At 40.4% G+C, this 19,188-nt stretch overlaps 1 protein-coding gene across 2 annotated transcripts in view; it reads left to right on the top strand.

Moving 5' to 3' along the window:
• CPXM2 (carboxypeptidase X, M14 family member 2) overlaps window positions 1-19,188 on the top strand; it is a 66,375-nt gene that overhangs the window by 17,009 nt on the left and 30,178 nt on the right. For both annotated transcript variants that reach the window (XM_059477015.1, XM_059477016.1), the window contains exons 2-3: window positions 3,585-3,694; window positions 10,531-10,670. In XM_059477015.1, the coding sequence (XP_059332998.1) occupies window positions 3,585-3,694; window positions 10,531-10,670 (250 nt within the window). The remainder of the gene's footprint in view (window positions 1-3,584; window positions 3,695-10,530; window positions 10,671-19,188) is intronic.

Genomic DNA, 19,188 nt, shown 5'->3' on the forward strand with positions numbered 1-19,188 from the left:
ATTGAAGAGGGTTACAGGTATGGCTTTTGTGATATGGGCTGAAGAGGAAACATGGTGCTTCTCTCTGCCCTTCCATTTGAAAAGCTGGAATATACATATTTATTTATTTATTTATTTATTTATTTATTTATTTGAAAAGCTGGAATATGTTCCATTTTGGAACTTATTCCAAAATTGATGGGAAATTCTCTTTAAGTAAAAGAATTGTTTGCCTGCTTTGCCTCTGAAAGAGGAGGACAGAACGATTTCCTAAATGCATCTTTATTGGATACAAGAGCCACGAAGGCAGTCTGGACTTATCTGGCATTCTTTATTTAGACCAGAAGGAAATAAAATAAATGAGTAACTTAAGTAACAGAGATGAGCACAAGTGTTTTCCTGGCCTGCTCCTGCAGCTGTGTGATGCAGAGCAGCTGAAATTGCAGCACAGCAGCTGTAATTGCCCTGCAGCAGTGAAGGAAGCCAGGCTGGCTCTGCAGAAGGTGGGGTTTGACCAGGGCTCCAATGGAAGATGCTGCAGCCACAGGACAAAGCCATCGTGAGGATGAAACTGCTTTCAAATATCCCCCCACAGTGAGATTGCAAAGTGAGCCCCTGCTGGCTTGGGCAGGGAGCTCAGCTGCACACCCAGGTGCTCTTCCTGCTGTAGGCAAACCTGGAATAAGAGGCAAATTCACATTTCAGGAGATGAAATGGAGACTGAACTGGTTCCTGGCTGTTTCTCCTGCTGATTTTACGGGACAGGGATTTCCCCCAGGTACCAGAACTGCCTTGGTGCCCTGCTGGGACTCCTGGGGGAAGAATAATTGGCAGTAAAGGACACTGAGATGTGGCCATTCAGCATTGCTGCAGGAAACCTCACAAGAACACGCTCCCACAGACAAATGTTATTAACTCTGAATCCAAGCCCTGTCTCTGTTTACTGGAATTAATTCATTTGATCCAGACACCTTATTAATGCTCATTTCTAAAGTGAACACCTATCCATGGCTGCAAATCACACACAAAATCATGTTTGGATATGGACCAGGAGGGAAGAAATGTCCACAGCAGCCCCTTCACTGCATCTTCAACCTTAATGTTTGCTTTTTGTCCCTCTAAACCAGAAATGCTGTAGCTGCATTTATTTATTAAGTTCTTATGTACACAACACGTGTATTTCAATATCTCAAAGCCACAGTTGAATTCCCTGTGTTTTATAATGATTAAATTTTCAGCTGGTTAAAGAAATAACCAAATAATTGGGTCATTTCCAGCTGAATCCATTATGCAATAGATTCACACAATCTCTGGTCATTCCTGCTGTCCAATTTCTGTGGCTTCCCCAAGGTTTTTTCAAACTGGCACAGAGAGTACAAAATCATTAAGACAGCCCTGCTGATTGGGTGGCAATTTTCATTGGTTTGTGAAATATTTCTTCAAGTTAAATAAAATGTATTAAAGCAATCCTTTAAAAAGTAAATTTTTATGAATGCCATAAATCAGTTTCTTTTCCTGTATGTTTTTCAAAACTAGGCTGTCCTGATTATCTCCAGTAGCTCCAAGAAGCAGGGGACACACACCCCAACAAAATAATTTATCCAAAATTAAATTCTCAGTATGACCCAGAATTATTTTTTTTCAGTAGTGATATGGCAACTTCAGGTGGATTTTGTTGTATTAAAATGAGTAAATTTGAGGTAATCAGAAGAAGCTATATTGAAAAATTTGTCCCCACCATCTCTGTACATTACATGTTGTTGTTTTAGTCTACATGCTTCTCTTTTCATCCCTTTATTGATGTTGGAATTTGTATGCATATGAAAAACATTTATATTCCTAAAGTGCTAATATTCAAACAATATGACTATTAAGAGAAAACATAATTTTATTTTAAATAAAAATCAAAAATTTTCTCTTGTGGAAAACTGCATGAATCCCAACATTGAAAATAAATAAATATCTAAAGGTCTTTGAATGCAAATCCTGCTGCTCTGCTCCCAGTTTGGGATGTCCACTGGACAAAGAAGAGCCAACAGTGGAAGAAAGTATTTTCATTTATTTTCATTCAAGTATTGAATGCACCATGCACCATGAGGGTGATTTCCAAACCTGTCTTGAGGACCAAACTTGTTAAAAGAGGCAGGCAGTTCCCAACAATGTAATTTACTCCCAGAGGAGATCTGTCAGAGCCTGACACTTCCACTTGGAGTATGATGAAAGATGCAACACTCTATAAGGAAATGAAATTAAAACAATCAGACAATCATCCCAAAATCCTCCCAGCTATTCCTTCCTCTGCCTTTCATTACACATCCTGTTTCTTCTCTGTTTTGGATAATTTAATTGAAAGCTCTTTGAAATGAGGAGCTGTCTACATTTCAGCTCTTATGTAACACTAAGATCACTGTTGGTACTTCAGAAAATATATTAATTTTTACTTTATGTCTTTACTACTTCTGAAGGAGACATTTGGCCCTGGATTTGTGGGGGAACTTCCTAAGGATGACCAAAGAAACAGCAGCATGAATTGACAGCCACATTTTGTGTCAATTGATTGTCACGTTTTTCCTGAGGGTTTTTAATTTGTTGGGAACTAAGGAGGAATCTGGGAAATCTCACACATTGCCAGTTTGTGCCTAATAATGCAAAATTGCACCTGAAAGTTAAAGACAACCTGAAAGTTAAATACAACCAGGTACATTCCCTGTCCAGGGCAGAGTCCCCATCCCTGCAGGGATTTAACAGAGATGTGCATGTGGCATTTGGGGACAGTAGTGGTGAACATTTCAGTGATGAGGGAATGGTTGAACCTGATTATTTTTGAGGGCTTTCCCACCATAAATGATACTTTCATACTTTGATAACCTCATGACATTTCAGTGAGTGAATAAAAAGCCAAATATTTGTCTGATAATCACAGAGCAGATTTTTCCCAACCTCTTATCTTCCAAAGCCAGAGCTCCAAGAACTGCTTTGCTGAAGTGCTTGCATTTCCTTTTCTGTCCTCAAGGATGTGCAGAATTTGGGGCTTAGAGAGATGGTCCTTGGGTCAAAATTGTTCTGTTTGTGTTTAATCACCACCTCTGCAGAGCTCAGCTCTCTCTGGGCTCCCAGACCTCTGGAACAGATGCTGTTGTGCAATGGGAGGAACTATGAGTGAAGCTTCCAGAAGAGATTTTAATTAGAAACATAATTTCATACAGTAGCTTGGAATGAGTACAGGGAGGTAGAAAAAAATCCAAGCAAGAGATGAAAAAGAAAATACAAAAAGTAAAAATAAAAAGGGCGTTTTGCTGGTGAAAAGCACTTGACAGGAAATACTGTGCATATCTGTGAGAAACTGAAGCACAGAGCAAGCAGCAATAACTCTCTGAGCCCCGGCAAAGGGTGTAAATCTGCATTGCCTCATTGATTTTCTGAGAGCTGCCATTCCTCATTGCCCTCAGCACTGCTCTGCTCCTCCGTCCCAGCGAGGGCCCAGCCAGCTTGGCACTGCCGAAATCCAGGAACTGTGAATGCTTGTTTGTTTGGTGTTGTTTCGTTGGTTTGTTTTTTGTCGTTTTCCTGTTCAATTAAAACTTAATCAATGTTTTGTTTTGTAGATTGCCCTCCACTCGGTCTGGAGACATTGAAAATTACTGACTTCCAGCTCCATGCCTCCACGGCCAAGCGCTACGGCCTCGGGGCCCACCGAGGGAGGCTCAACATCCAGGTAACAGCAATTCCTCCTCCCGAGTGCCAGAATGGCTCCAGGTTGTGCTGCTGAATAAAGAGAACCAGTGGATACTTATTGGTTCTGACTGCTTTGTCAGCTCATGTAATTCAAATGGAGGGGAAGCACTGGGGATGTGCAAGGGAGGGCGTTTGGTGGATAACCTTTGGGTTCGTGGGATAGTTGGGGAAATCTCCAGGCTTGGTGTGCAGATCCTGACTCTGAGCAGGCAAAGGTGGAGGCAGCTCCTTTCCCTGCTGTGGGAACCCAGAACACCCCTCTGGCTGGCCAGGATGGCCAGGACCCCTGCCAGGGGGCTCAGAGACCCTGGCACAGAGCCCAGGATGCCTGTGGGTTTGATTATGACCCATGGAGCAAATAACCAACCTGATATGAAGATCTGCAAGCCACAACAGTTTAAGTAGAATAATAGTGAGTTTATCACAGGGTGAAAAAGTAGATTTTGGGGTTTCTGGTTGGTATGGGGGTTCAGGGGGCAAAATGGAGGAATCTGGGTACATCCAGCCTTTCTCCTTCTTCTTCTTGGCCTCCATCTTCTGCTCTGATGTTGGCACTTTTAGATTGATTTAGAGTAGAAGCTCACTGTCTAACACAGGTAATAGGTATTGGGAAGTTATTGTAAATATTGCACACGTAGTTTTTAGTATAAAGACATAACACTGCCCTGGGGGCAGGCAGAGTGCCTGGACTGTCTTGCTAAGAGGACCTCGGCAGGGCAGGAAAAATTTTTTATAGATAAGGAACAATAAACAACCTTGAGACTGAGAAATGGAGAGCCCTGACTCCTTCTTCAAGCACTGGGCTGGGAAAAGAGACTTTCTAACTTTTCTTAGGGTCACTGAGACCAGCTAAAGATCCCAACACCCTGTTCCCTTCACCAGCCTGCAAGGAAGCTCTCACAGCAAGTTGCTTTTTCCTTTGTTGTCTGTCTGTAGTTAATGACAGTGGTCAATTGAAAGTGTGGTTTCAAGTGAAACCCTTTCCCTAAGGCAGTTGTTTTCAGAAGCAGTGATTATACCATCCAAAAAATGCTTCACTTCCGAACTCTCTAACACAGAACCCTGTTTAGCATCTTTTGTTTCAGATTAAAAATGTGTTTAGGTGCTTTGCAGGACCAAATGCCATTGTCCCATTTCTCATGTTTCTATTTCCCACTTTATTATTAGGGCTGTTCTCTGAATTACAGTCTGTCCAGACTAAAAATGTTACTTTGCATGATAAAGCAGAACACTTAAAGTCATAAACAGGATATCTGCACTGAGCCAACCGTGAAAGATCTCTGGAGTTTGTTTAATTTATCTTTCATTTCAGACCCCTCCATTTGTGTTTCTCCCCAGCTGAAGGGATTTGATGCTTAGGCTGGGACTAGGAGGGATGAGCTCTCATCACCATTGCCACATTCCATGTGGTTCACTCTGGTAGAGGGACTGATTTCAACCAATCAAGTTTTGATTTTTCAACCAATTTTTAAACCACTCTGCCTCTGCACAAACATCTCTCTGAGGAAAATGCCTGCATAGGCCTCCTAATTTTTTTTCAGTGTTTGTTTTAATGTATTAAAGTTGGTCAGAAAGCTGAGGAAACCAGTTTGGAAAAGGCAGCTGGAAAAGGAGGATGGCAGGCAGCCAGGCCAGAGTGGGAATGGGCCCAATCCAGGTCCATCCAGGCCCTTCCTTTCTAACCCAGGTCCATGGGGTTGTGTGCAAGGTGAGCTCTCACCTGCAGCCTTCATATTCATTGACTTTGATATTTTCTGCTAGGAAAAAAACCCTCATGATCAAAAAAATGGAATGCAGGTGATATTCAGGGGGGTTCTTAGTTATTTTATTGCAGTCTTGTTTATATAATGGCATAAAACCAAGGACTGTGATGCACACCTCTGAGTTCTCTGTTGGTTCTGGCTACTTGTTTCTCATGCTGCTGTTGAAGTTCAATTTATTTAAACACATGACCACACTGGTTTAGGGCAGGAGTCCATCCAGTCCTCTCATCACCAGTAGTGTGTTAAAATAAACAGAGAGGTGATAAATAAATATATAATGTATATATATATATAATAAATAGAGTGTTACCAATGACTGATGTTTCCTCTAAATATCATCTCCAGAGAAGTCAAGGGCACAGTGTTTTACTGGGAAGCAAAGCAGAAGAAAAATGCCACTCAGCTCTTCCTGAAATTTCCCAAATCTTGGATTAGACCATTTTTTTTTACCCCTACTGAAACTATAGATGGAGTAATTCCCTGAACCCCCTCAGCACATAAAATTACTGTTAAAAAAATTGGGCTTGCCTTTATTTTTCTTTAAAAACAGTTTTCTTTGTGCTTAGTTAAAAATGAATAGCACTAAAACTTTTCTAAACCTGGAATCTGCATGTCCCTGTCACTGGGGTTTCAGTGCATGAAGATTTCTGAATTTCACTCGTATTTAGAGGGAATTTGCTTTATCCAGGGACAGGTGCTGCAGGTGGCTGATGTGCCAGGTGGGTGATGAGCTCCCTGGTGCTTTCTCTTTGCTGCTCAGCACAGGAGGTTGCAGTGAGCTGGGAAAGGCAAAAAGCTGCTGTGTTTTCCTGCTGTTCAGAGCTGTACTTGAAGGAAAACACTTGGCCAGCTCAGAGCCACCGCTGTGCCACTGGAATTCTGTGAACATGTTATGCTGTGGGGATGGTGACAAGCAGCTTTATGGGCTGCTGCCCCTGTCCAGTGATCTGCATTTCACCACGGAGTTGTGACAATGTTCTTGGGACTGTGGTGCTCCCCCCCCAGAATAATACAAAATCCTCTCTCTGGCCAACCTCACCCTCTGATGCAAAGTCAGCTGAGAAGCTCAGGGCTCTCCCCAGGTAACTGGCACTGCCTCAGTTCTCAGACAATTTGCAGAATAATTAAGTTTTTCCAAAGCTTGTCAGGGTTTGTTTTGGTTATTTCACTTTTCCTGTTTAGATTATCTGAAGCACATGAAATGAACCAGTTGGTGTGTGCTTTATTCCAGGGAAGGACAGGCTTAAAACTGGGTAAGACTTTGCAGGATCTGCTTCTCTTGTGCCCTTGAATTGTGTGGGCCCTGATTTTCCTCCCAGTCCTGCCTGAGTGTGGGGATTAAGGTGGGATTTCTCAAGGGCATGAGCCATGTTAGTAGAGTGCCATTTTTTGGAGATCTAACCGCACTAGTGATAAACCAGGAGTAATTTAACATCATCAAGGGAAATCATGGCATAAAATAATATTAATTGAGGCTCTCTGCCTTCAGGGATGAAATTCATTAGTATTTGTCACTTACATGATAATTAAGAATGGATAATTTGTCAAACTATGTTTCTTTCCCTTCCTCATTTTCCTGGTTGGAGAAACCCAAACACTGAAGATAACCCAAGTAAAGCAACATCATGTCTGCAAACTCAGGCATTTGTGTCTAAAGGAGACCTCCCTGTGCCCAGAGGGGCTCCAGGAGAGCTGGAGAGGGACTGGGGACAAGGGATGGAGGGACAGGACACAGGGAATGGCTCCCAGTGCCAGAGGGCAGGCATGGATGGGATATTGGGAATTGGGAATTGTTCCCTGTGAAGGTGGGGAGGACTGGAATGGATTTCCAACTGTGGCTGCCCCTGGATCCCTGGCAGTGCCCAAGGCCAGGCTGGACAGGGCTTGGAGCAGCCTGGGACAGTGGAAGGTGTCCCTGCCATGGCATGGGTTGAAACTCAATAGGATTTAATCTCCCTCCCAGCCCAACCCATTCCATGGTTCCATGATTGTCATTCCAGGTCTTTGCTCCCTTTGAAAAGCTGCATCATCAAATCACAAGGAAAAGGCAAAATTGTTGAAGGTTTCCTTGCAGCCTGTGTGTTTCAGTTCTTCCCTACTGGCAGTGGTTGCTATAAATACCTGTGATGAGTAATGCTCACTTTTTTTTCCCCTCCCAAACTTCCTATGGTAAAATAATTTTTTTGATCATCCTGCTGGGAATGGAAAAGAGTTGAAGCAGAGGTGGTTTGATATTTGGTGTATTTTTACTGCTACTCCAGCTGATTTGAGGCAGAAGACTGGAGTTTCTTTATTTGAGTACATTTTGGTAGTGTCATCTTTCTCCTCATTATAGAATAATGAGGACAACATTGATATTGTGAGCAACTTTTTATTCTTGCACACATCTAATTTGGAAGACAAACATGAATTAAAATGCAAAGTCATATTATTTGTAAAGGAATTTATAACCTTCATATTATTTTCTGGATACCTAATAAGCAGCTCATTTGGTTTAGCTGAATTACATTTTTCAGCTTTCACACTTGGGAATAACTGATTTGTGAGGGACAGAAAAAAAATCTCTTTTCCTCTGTCCAAAAGGGTTTGGTTTTTTTTAATAAGACACTGTATATTGAGAAATATTTTTTGCATTTGGCTGCAAGTGAAGCACAAACTGGGTTAGACTTGGAGTTATTCTTGAATATTCTGTGAAAGGAAAAAGACTTAGCCCTGGCTTCCAGTTTTCATCAGCTGTTTCAGTCTTTCAGCCTCCTGCTTATGAAGATAATTTAAGTACCCATGGCATAACTTGAATCTGCTTTTTCCAGTAATTCAATATGGATTTTTCAAATTCAAGTAAACACTTTGTGGAGGAAAGATCTTGATCTGTATTATTTGATAGAGTACTTGGTGAAAACTGTACAAGATCTTTCAGGAATGAGCATTTTCCCAAAGAAATTTAATAGGAATTCTAATTACTAAATACTTGATTGAATCTATAAGTTTTTATTTTATAGAAACAGTTTTTGAAGTGGCCATAGGGAGAGAAAGCACCTTCAGAAAAAAATATAGACTTGAAGCTTGAGAAATTGTAGCATAAATTTCTTCAATTTTTTCCCTTCAGATACATTTCTAAAAATAACTTCTCATTGATTAAACTCCTGTTTTTCACATAGTATTTTGTGGTGATTAGACACAGACACCTCCTTCTTTTTACCCAGTAAAAACCTTTTTTGTTTTTAGCTTTAGAGAAGCTGCTATCAGAAAATAAGAGAGCAGGAAGAAGTAGCAGCATGGGGTTTCATCTTCTTCCTCCTCTTTTTCCTCTTCTTCTTCTTCTTTTTACTTTATTTTAATGGGATCTTTGCCCCTATTTAAGGCCAGAGTATTTTAAGCTGTGGATAACTGAAACTCCTCGTATTTTATAAGCAATTTCAGCTGAAATTTATTTAAACCCAGTTGAAACCATGGATACTCATAAATGTAATTTAGGTGGGAGGGTTTTTCATTTTAATAAGCACTTTTCCCATATTTTTCCTCTACTTTCCACTTCTCATTGCAATATGGAGGAGAGGTTTATTCCCTGATGAGCATCACACCAAGGGAAATATCCTCAGCTTAAAAAGGAGCAGGGATTGGGAGACAGGGGCACTTGTTCTGCAGGAGCTGCTGGAATTTCCAGTGTGAAGGGATTAGCAGGATGCTGGTTCAAGGTGCTCTGCAGATCTTAACACTCCCTGGCAAGGTTTTAAAGCCTCAGGCTACTTCAAATTCCATCTTACTTTAAAATGCATTGAAACCTTTTCTTGCCAAGGGTTATAACTCAGGTCAGTGACCATGTTTGTGTTCTCATGTTTTCCCGTTGTCCTGCTCTCCCTGAAGAATTTATCTCCCATTGTTAACAGGCTTTTTTCTCTGTGTTGTCTTATTTGACTTTTATACAAACTTCGCCTTAAAATATCAGAGCTAATGCATAAAATAGGGGGCTTAATTTAATTTTGATAGATGTAGGAAAACAAGTGATTTTTAAGTTGCCTTATTTCAGTCCTGAAAATGAGAAAATGAGGTGTTTTAGGAATTGAATCAGTGTCTTGTGTTTTGGAGCACGTCTTCCAGATGCCACACTGGGGAAAGGGATTAACCACTGCATCCTCTCTGAGTTAGAGCCACCCTTTTGGGTAGAAAAGTCTGTAAACCTCTTCATTTTGATTTGGGAACTATTTAATGATCTCCATTCCTGGAATTACATGGATGGCAATGATAAATCCACATAAACCACAGATGAAATACCACAAAAATACAAGTAGCCTCAGAGGACCACATGGCAAAGCTTCTCTGCTCTTTATGCCAGCATCCAGCTTGGTGCCAAACATTTCCTGGGCTTTAGAAGGAAAATAAATCTCTGAAAGCTTCAGATGCTATGTTTCATTAAATTCTAGTTCAGATTTATTTGGAAAACAGCTTACCCAAAATACCTTCAACTATTTGTTTGAAATGCTGGGAAAGCTGTTTGTGGTGGGTTTCCAGCAGAAACTGGGATACAGGTTGGTGCTCCAGTTGGGGAGCAGCCAGATATTCCTGAATTTTTAACCTTTGCCACCCTGGCTATGAAAATTAATAATTCTGGTTCTGGTGTGGTGCTGCTGTTTCCTCATGCCCTGCACTCTGCTTTGCTGCTTCCAGGGAAAACAAGATTTTCTAATCACTGATTTTCTAATCACCATTATTTACATGGGCTAGAGCTGGCTTTTTAGGACTTTCCAAACTCTGCAGACCATGTGAATAATTTGTTCTGGATAAAGGCTGTTGCTCTGGATCTGTGGCTCTATCAGGCCACAAGAACAGACTGAAGCTTTGTTTATCTTTTCTGACTGAAATTTATGTGTAAACATTCTGAGTTTTCAAAGGGACTTCCCAGAATTTCCTGCCCTGCCTTGAGTAAGGAAATATTTTGGTGAGGGCCTCAAGGGTCTTAAAGTGAGGGGGATGAATGATGTGTTCCTTTCTTTCTCCCATGAAAAACCTGCAATTTCTTAGCTCTGATTTATGGTCAGCTTTGCCTTCTTTTCAGGCAGGTGTTAACGAAAATGATTTTTATGATGGTGCTTGGTGTGCAGGAAGAAATGACCCCTACCAGTGGATTGAAGTCGATGCTCGAAGGCTGACAAAATTCACTGGAGTCATCACCCAGGGAAGAAACTCCCTCTGGTCGTAAGTACACCCTGACTTTTCTCCATGGCACTCTGAGCTCTCAGAACAAGGAATTCATGTCCTGATGTGCTTTGGTTCTTTAGGAAAACCCCCAAAAAAAACAGATTGGAAATGCTGTGAGACATCAAGTCATTGAATGGGGCAGCAGTCATTATATATAAGAAAAAGTCATTATATATAAGAAAAAGTCATTTTTATATATATATATATATATATATATATATATATATATATATAAATATATATAATTACTAATATAATACAATATAGTATAATATAATATAATATATATAAAATACTTATTTTTATATATAAAAAGGCAAAGTCATTATATATAAAAATACATATATATATATTTATATTTGCATCTATATATAAGGCAAAGTCATTACATATGGCATAAAATAAAAGTTTAAGGGTAGCAAACTTCTCTAGTAATGATCTACATCTGGGCCTTTACACTCACCCTGTCATATTTGCTTGTGTTAAACTTCCTCATTCTTTCCCAATATTTAACTGGATTAGCTTAGGTTGTAGTTTTAGGGACCTTTTTAATTTAGTTTTAAATAACCATTCTTCTATGAGATGTCTTAATCCCTATGTGATCACCAAGTAATTGCTGTAATTCCTAAACAACGCGATTTTTGAGAGCAGATAAAACAAACTTTATAGTACTATGTATATTTACATAGGTATTATATATGTGAACATATTATTAATAAATTTATATATATTAAGAATTAATTTAAAAAAATATTACTTAATTACATATATGCATATAATTATGCATATATAAATATAGTGTATATTAAAAATATACTATTTTTGAGCTTTTTGGCCACTGCTTGTGCTAGAGAATTCTCATGGCACAGAGAAATAAGTGTTTTGCCCAGATTTGTCTGCATTTACTCCTCTGTGACTGTTGTGGAATGTATGAGAGGGATACAGGAGCTGGAGGTGAGGATTTGGGGTTTTTTCCTGCTCTTCACATGTTTGTTTGGCCTTTTAATTTGTCACCGAGTCTCACAGCTTTGTGTGAGCAGATAATGGCACTTGTGCTGCTGGACCTTTTGCACAAGTGTGCAAGAGATGCACAGTCACTCTGAGAGATCCATTCAGTCAGAACTCTCCTTAGAAAATGAATGTGACACATAATTGAGGGTAAACCAGAAAAAATGTCACTCGTATCTTAGAAAAATCATATTTTCCTTTCAACAGCTGAATTTTTTGTGGGGATTTTTTTTTTTGTTTAATTTCTTTTAATGTGCTTGTGGGAGTAGGTGCTTATTTGGCAATAAGGTTTCTATATTTATTCCACATTGTTCTGTACTAGGTAGGTAATTATGAAGCAAAGCCTTACTCTTTTCTTTACTCATCCTCTTGACATTGCTGTTCCTCTCAACGCCAGAGCTGCACTGCTTCACCCTGTCATGCTTCTCTTTTTAGTTCAGCTCTGTTAGGAGTTTACAGCAGATCTTGACACTCTATTTATGGCTGGTATTCACAGTCATCTTGGGGTTTTGGGGGTTTTTTAAACCATAGGAACACCAGATTACAGAAGGTTGGAATGGACCTTCAAGATTGTTGAGTTTCAGTTCCCCTGCCACGGGTCAAATTTTGTGTTTGACTTTTTCCCATAAAAAATTGGTGTGCAGAGCCCTGAGGGTCTGCAGGAAGAGCAGGATTGGTGTTGGGAGAGCAGGACCAGGCTCCTCCTGGGTTACTGCTGAGATTTGAGGAGAAACAGGCACATTTCTGCCTGCCAGGAGCAAAGATGGGCAGGTTAATGTCTCCTGAAAACACCTCCTGGAGAACTGAGCTGTGCCCCATGGAAGGAGCAGGGCAGTGGGGAGAAACAGTCCCAGAAAGGGACAGAAAGAGAGGAGTGGGACTTATTTTGGGATGGGCAGGTTCCTTTGTGCCTGTTTTGCTCAGAAATCAAAGGAGACTCATCAGCTTCCTTCCCTGACCCTCAGCTGCTGACAGGGATGGTACCAAAAGGGATTGTTTGTGATGGGAAAGTTTGTACCAAAAGATGCCCTTCTGTCACCTGAGGCGCCTTCCCAGCTCTATGAGGCCGTGTGACAAGAAAAGAGTGCTTTCATGAGTGATGGAAACATATGCTGAGGGATAATCTTATTGTAGGTATGAGAGCCAAGAAAACACCTCTCTGATCTGTGTTGTATTAGAAGTGAAAACCTGCCAAGCAGGGGAGCTGAGGGAAGATTTTTATTTAGTCCAAAGCCTTGGAGACTTTCCCAGCTTTATATTTTAAAAATAAAAAATCAAGGCACTGAAGGAGGGCAGGCTTATATCAGATACTAGGAAGAAATTCTTTCCTGTGAGGGTGGCAGGCCCTGGCACAGGGTGCCCAGAGAGCTGGGGCTGCATCCCTGGAGATCCAAGGCCAGGGTGGACGCTGGGGCTTGGAGTGGGACAGTGGAAGGTGTCCCTGCCCATGGCAGGGATGGAACAGGATGATCTTTAAGGTCCCTTCCAACCTAAAGCATTCTGTGACTCCATGACACTGGGATAAGGAACCACTAAACCAATCTCTGTATTGAAAAAGAGTTTAACAAAATGAAAAAACTGTACTTCACTGGAAGTTGTGCCTAGATCAGATGTGTACCTGTCCTGGTCCCTGCAGTTTCCTGCTGCTGACCTGATGGGGACATTTAAAATGCCAGGGGAGGGCAGGCAAGGACACCCTGCAGGATCCTCCCTCAAACACCTTTGCCCTTCACTGCAAAGCTGCAACACTTGAGCTCCCAGCAGTGTGGCCTGTGCTCTCCTGTGTGTGATGCTGCAGCCAGAGCTCTTTTTCTGGTGCTGGACTCATCCTTTTCCTCCTTTGGGACAGCTCTGGCACCTGGAGTCTGGTGACCACTCTGATCAGACACGATAATATATATTTATATATATATAAATTTCTGTCCCCCAGAAAGAAACTATAATATATAATATATAATATATAATATATAATATATAATATATAATATATAATATATAATATATAATATATAATATATAATATATAATATATAATATATAATATATAATATATAATATATAATATATAATATATAATATATAATATATATAATATATAATATATAATATATTATAGATTATATATTATAGATTATATATTATATATTATATATTATATATTATATATTACATGTGTATTATATATTATATATTATATATTATATATGATATATATGATATATATGATATATATGATATATATGATATATATTATAATTTCTTTCTATATTTCTATATATATAAATATAGAAAGAATTATATTATAAATATATAAATATATATATTTAAATATATAAAATATATATACAAATATATTCTAAAATATATTCTATATATTTCTATGTTATAATTTCTTTCTTTCGAATTATATATATAATCGACTATATAATATTCTACATAATATAAAATATATAAAAGGCAAAATCATTACATATATAAATAAATATATAAGAAATTAATAATAATAATATATATGGTTTTTTATATATGTTGAAGGCAAAGTCATTAAATATGGCATAAAATAGAAGTTTAAGGGTAGCTTAAGGCTGCTCACATGCAGCTTTGCTCAGTGGGGGCTTTTTTGGGCTTTCTGGGCAATGATGAACTGAAGGTTGCACTGCACACAATGCAAAAAACACCAAAATGCTTGGGGTTCCCATGGCCTGTGCACTGGCAGGAGCTGCTTCTGCTCAGCCCTTCCTCTCCTGCTGTTCCCTGTGTTCTCTGGGGGGTTGTGGCTCCCCTTGGCCATGCCAGGCTCGAGACAGGAGGGCCTTGCAGAAGCAGCTCTGGGAAACACAGATGACCTGATGGGAGAGAAGGAAACTCAGCCTGGTTTATAGTGAATACTTGGGTTGTTTCATCATTTCCTTTTTGAGGAAAAGCACTTCTGAGTTGAATTTTTTGCTCGGCTGTGGATTCTGTGAATCAGATTTTTCTCCTCTCTTTTTAAAGCCTGAAACAAGCAAAAACAGGCTTTGAACAAAAAATCCTGGATTTGAGGAGTCCTTCCTTTTACCAGTCAAAGGAAGCACGTGAGCTTGAGGGCTGCTGCTGTTCAGGCACCTCAGTCATTCCTGGGAAACCTGAAATCATGGAAAAGTGTTCTTTTGCCACCATAAATGGGCAAATCTGCTTAGATCATCCAGAATATCTGCAGATTATGAATTCCACAGAAAAAAATTGAGCCCAGCTGCGAGAACCAGGACTTCTTTTTTGATTTTTACACTGAAGATATCCAAAAATCAGGATTGCCACAAATGCTGGCTAATAGGGATAAAATCCAATGCCTTGAAAGTGAGCAGGATATCTGTTGCTTTGGGGGAGAAATAATATATGTAATAATAATATGTAATTCTTAATAATAAGTAATTCTTAAGTAATAATAATGAATAATAATAAAAATATATATATTAATAAATGAAATAATAATATATGTAATTCTTCATATTGCTGCCAATACATCTGCCAGTTTTAGGAACCAAATATCATTAAAGAACTGTTCAAGGCTGTAGAGTGAGACACTGCAAGCATCACTGTGGAATTGTGCCAGGGATTTAAAGCAATGATGTTGTAATTTAAAATATGCACTCTCTTGACAGAGGGAAAGAAACTATTAATCACTCTTAGCAGCTTGGCAGGAATTTGAAAAACAGAGTAAACTTGTTTCCCACAAACCAAACTCTCTTCTGATAATTCAGCATCATCTTTTGTATCAAGAGAAAACCCACATGTCAAAATAGAGTCAGTGTGTGCTGACAGTAATGTAAAGCTTCAGGCTGTGTGAATGCAGAGGATGTTGTGGTTTTCAGGAGAGGATGTAATGTTGCAGTGAGTGAGATGTGTGTTCTAAAAATTAACCTTTCAGTCATGGTGAATTGTGAACTATCACCCCACGCCATGGAATGACAAAATGACAACAATAAGGAAAAGCATGGATGAAATGATCTGTGCAGAAAGTTGGAGTTCTGCAGCAAAATTATGAAATTTTTAGAGAAAAATCAAAATAGACTTACTTTCAAGCATGCTCTCTTTAAGACCTTTCAGCTTCATAAAAATATTGGAGATTTTTTACTTTTATGCAAAGTATTTGTCTTTAGGACAAAAAATTTTGGGGGAACATCTTAATTTTTCAAGTCTGATTTGGGTAGAGGTTACTTCCTTTGTCTCCCAAAATTGCAATAGCTCTTTAAAGGTTTGAGGAGACACCAAATCAGTGGTGCTGCTGGCTGGAAGGAATGACTTTGATGTATTGCATGGTTCTAAACTGACACCTTTTTAAGCTGGTCCCCTATTTTCATTAGTGCTGAAGAAACATTTTAGCCAGAAGCTGGTGTAGACACCATGGCACACTCCCTACTGTGGCACTCCTTCGCTTTCCCTGTGCTGCTCTGTAGGAATAGCAAACAATAAATACCCAGCAGATTGGATTTTGTTTCTGATCATGCTTTTGCTACAGACAAGATCCTTGTGATTGAACAGGAGAATGATTTTGCAGTATTTTTGGTGGTGCACCCTCGACCTCAGCCTTCCCTGTGTGCAGTGCAGCTCTTCATGGTGCCCCAGCGTCCCTTTTGACCAAGTGCCCTGAGGGAACTGAAGGTCTGTAACAAGCTGGGTGCCTTCCAGAGATGCAGCTGAGGATAAATTTAGGTCAGTGCAATTTGCCTGCTTGCTTCTAATTTCGGTGCTACAGCATTCTGCTCTTCAGTCACAAAATGAATGTGCTGCCCCACATTCCAACTCATTGCTGCACTCACTGGCAGATTCTCAGAAGCTCAGATTTGGTGTTTAGGCAGTGTCTGTGGCAAGGGGGTCATTTCCTTGCTTGCAAGGCAGTAATAATCAGAGTCACAGAGTCATTAAGGTTGGAAAATGCCTCTACATCATCAAGTCCAACACTGCCAGGGTCTTTTCAGCTGTTCCTGGTGCTAAGGTCATGGTCTCAGTAGTAACACTGGCTTCCTGAAGAGGTGATCACATGAGCATCTTAGCATTCCAACAATACCAGAAGAGCAGTGATAATCATTCCAGTGGCACTGGGGTGGCATTCAGGAAAGTGGCGTGGATATTCACAGGTATTTTGAGCTGCTACTACAAGCTAAGAGAAGAGAATTTTGCATTTTACGCATGAAGGGCCAGAATTCAGCAGTGCAGTGCTGTGCCTCTCTGCTTGTGAGAGCAGAGAAGAATAAACCCCTTTGAGCTGCTACTACAATCTAAAACAGAATTTTGCACTGTACACATGAAGGGCCAGAATTCTGCAGTGCAATTCTGCTTGCGAGAGCAGAGAAGGATAAACCCCAAACCCTGCCCAGCTCACAAGCACAACAGACAAAGCTGGCTCTGCCTTTCAGAGCAGCTCCTCCTGTCCCCTCGCAGAGGCTGTGAAAACACACCCTGGTGAAACTTCAACAAGTCCAGGGGATTTGTCTCCATGTTTTATCCGGATCATGTAACAAAACAAGCAGCTGCTGTGTGCAGACTTGGGTAATTCTGGTGCATTAAATCAGTGCAAACTGTTATTTGTCCTGACTGGGTGACAGGACTGCAGAGATGATTACAGCTTTCCCAAAGTCAGCCTCATGGGGTGAATTGTTCCAAATCCATATAAATCATATCAAGTGTATTGATGGGAGTTATAAAACAACCCAAACTCATGGCAGGAAAAGCTCCCTTGAGATAATAGCGTCAGCAGTTCCATCTTACACTAATGATTATGATGGGTTTACCTAATAAGTTTGATTTTCTCTGGGTGTGGCTTGGTGAATCCCTCTCATGGGTTTTCATGAGCCAGCCTTTGACAGCTGCACCTCCAGGGCTGTCCATCTATTTGTTTAATTTCACTCCCTGTGCCCTGTTGATTTTCCAGCTCAGTTCTTGCCCCCTGCCCAGGATTTTGTCACTGATGAGCCCTCCCCACCTCTGGGGAGCTGCCTCTGTGACCAGCTGGGGTGATCCTGTGTGGGTGGGGTGCTGACAGCACACCCAGGCACAGATTGATGCTTTCCCAAGTCTGTCTGACAGAAATGTCAGAGCTGATGCTGTTCTGTTGTGGCTCTGATTTGTCACGGGGATCCTGTGCCCAGTCTTTGTCACTCACTGCAGGGAACAGGACAGTGCCACCCCGGGGCTGTGGTCACTCTGCACTCCCAGAGGGGGCTGAGGAGGGGACAGAACCTGCCCTGCACAGTGGGGATGCTCAGAAGAGGAAGGAAAGCTTTGCAACCTCTGTGGAAGGGACTTGAAATCAAATGAGGCGAATCCTTTTGGGGAAGGAGACTTCTAGTGAATTTGGGCATCTGCTGCAGCTGATTGCTCACCCTTACTCATCACAGCCTGGGTTTGTGTCTTTGGCACGTGAACGATGACTTGGTACAACAAGAATGGTTGGGTGGGGGTCATGTTCATCAAGCTCCTTGTCCCTCCACTTGTGCCCTTCCCAAACCAATGTCCCTTCCACATGCACTGGGTGGCACTTGGCCACCTCTCTGTGGGCTTGAGAGCCTCCAGCATTGCTGTAAATATTCTCTCAGCTGTGGGCACAAATGGCAGTGTTTGTCTGCTGGTGACTCTCAGGGCTTTTCATTTTCCTGTATTTTAACATTCATGAAGTAAGGAATTGCCTGGAAAGTCTGGATAGCTCTCCTCAAAATACATGAATGATTTACAAAGGTGAGGTATGCACAAAAAAAGAATGGAAAATTAAGAATGCCACAAAAAGAGGTTCAGAAGAAAAGGCATCACAGCTTGGTTGTGTTCAGCAGATACAGAAAATTCTGAAAGAATTTCAAACTCATGCAGGTCTCATTGTAGAGTGGCCCAAAATGGTTTAAGACCAAAATGTTTGGGGCAGAGGATGTCTCTGAGCCTGGCACCTTCAGGCATTTCTGGCTGAATGTACCACAGCAAAAAAAGAAACATCCACAGTGGCACCAGATTTTATAGAATTAATAAAATTCTTGTAAAAACCCAGCTGTAAGTTGCAAATGTTGGGTTGGAAAGGTATTGGCAACCCCAACTCCTGTTTATTGAGTAAAGCTTTGAAAAATCTGTGCTGAATTCATTTCAAGCAAGTGAAATTCTGGGTCTGAGCTTTTCTTCGTTGGGCCTCCAAAGAGATGGATTTCACAGCAGTACATTCATTTCAGTCAGCTAGAAGCAATTTTAAAAATTAAACATTCAAAGATTTCAATTATTAAAAAAATACCCTTGCTGGCTAGTCAATCTCCATCTCCTAAATCATATTTATTTTAATTAGTTTGCAAAACTTGCTGGGCTACCTGTGGTTTGCCTGGGCATTTTCTGACTTGGCTGATTTGGAAGCTGTTTGGCAGTGGGTGATTTAAAATTTTATCAGCATAATTATTATTATAGAATACTAATATTAATGGTTTTACATTTAATTGCATGAGAGTACAAATTAATTTTTCAAGTAGAAACCCATTTAATTGCCAGCATGCTGATT

The sequence above is a fragment of the Ammospiza nelsoni genome, chromosome 8, assembly GCF_027579445.1.
Source record: "Ammospiza nelsoni isolate bAmmNel1 chromosome 8, bAmmNel1.pri, whole genome shotgun sequence".
Classification (NCBI taxonomy): Eukaryota; Metazoa; Chordata; class Aves; order Passeriformes; family Passerellidae; genus Ammospiza; species Ammospiza nelsoni.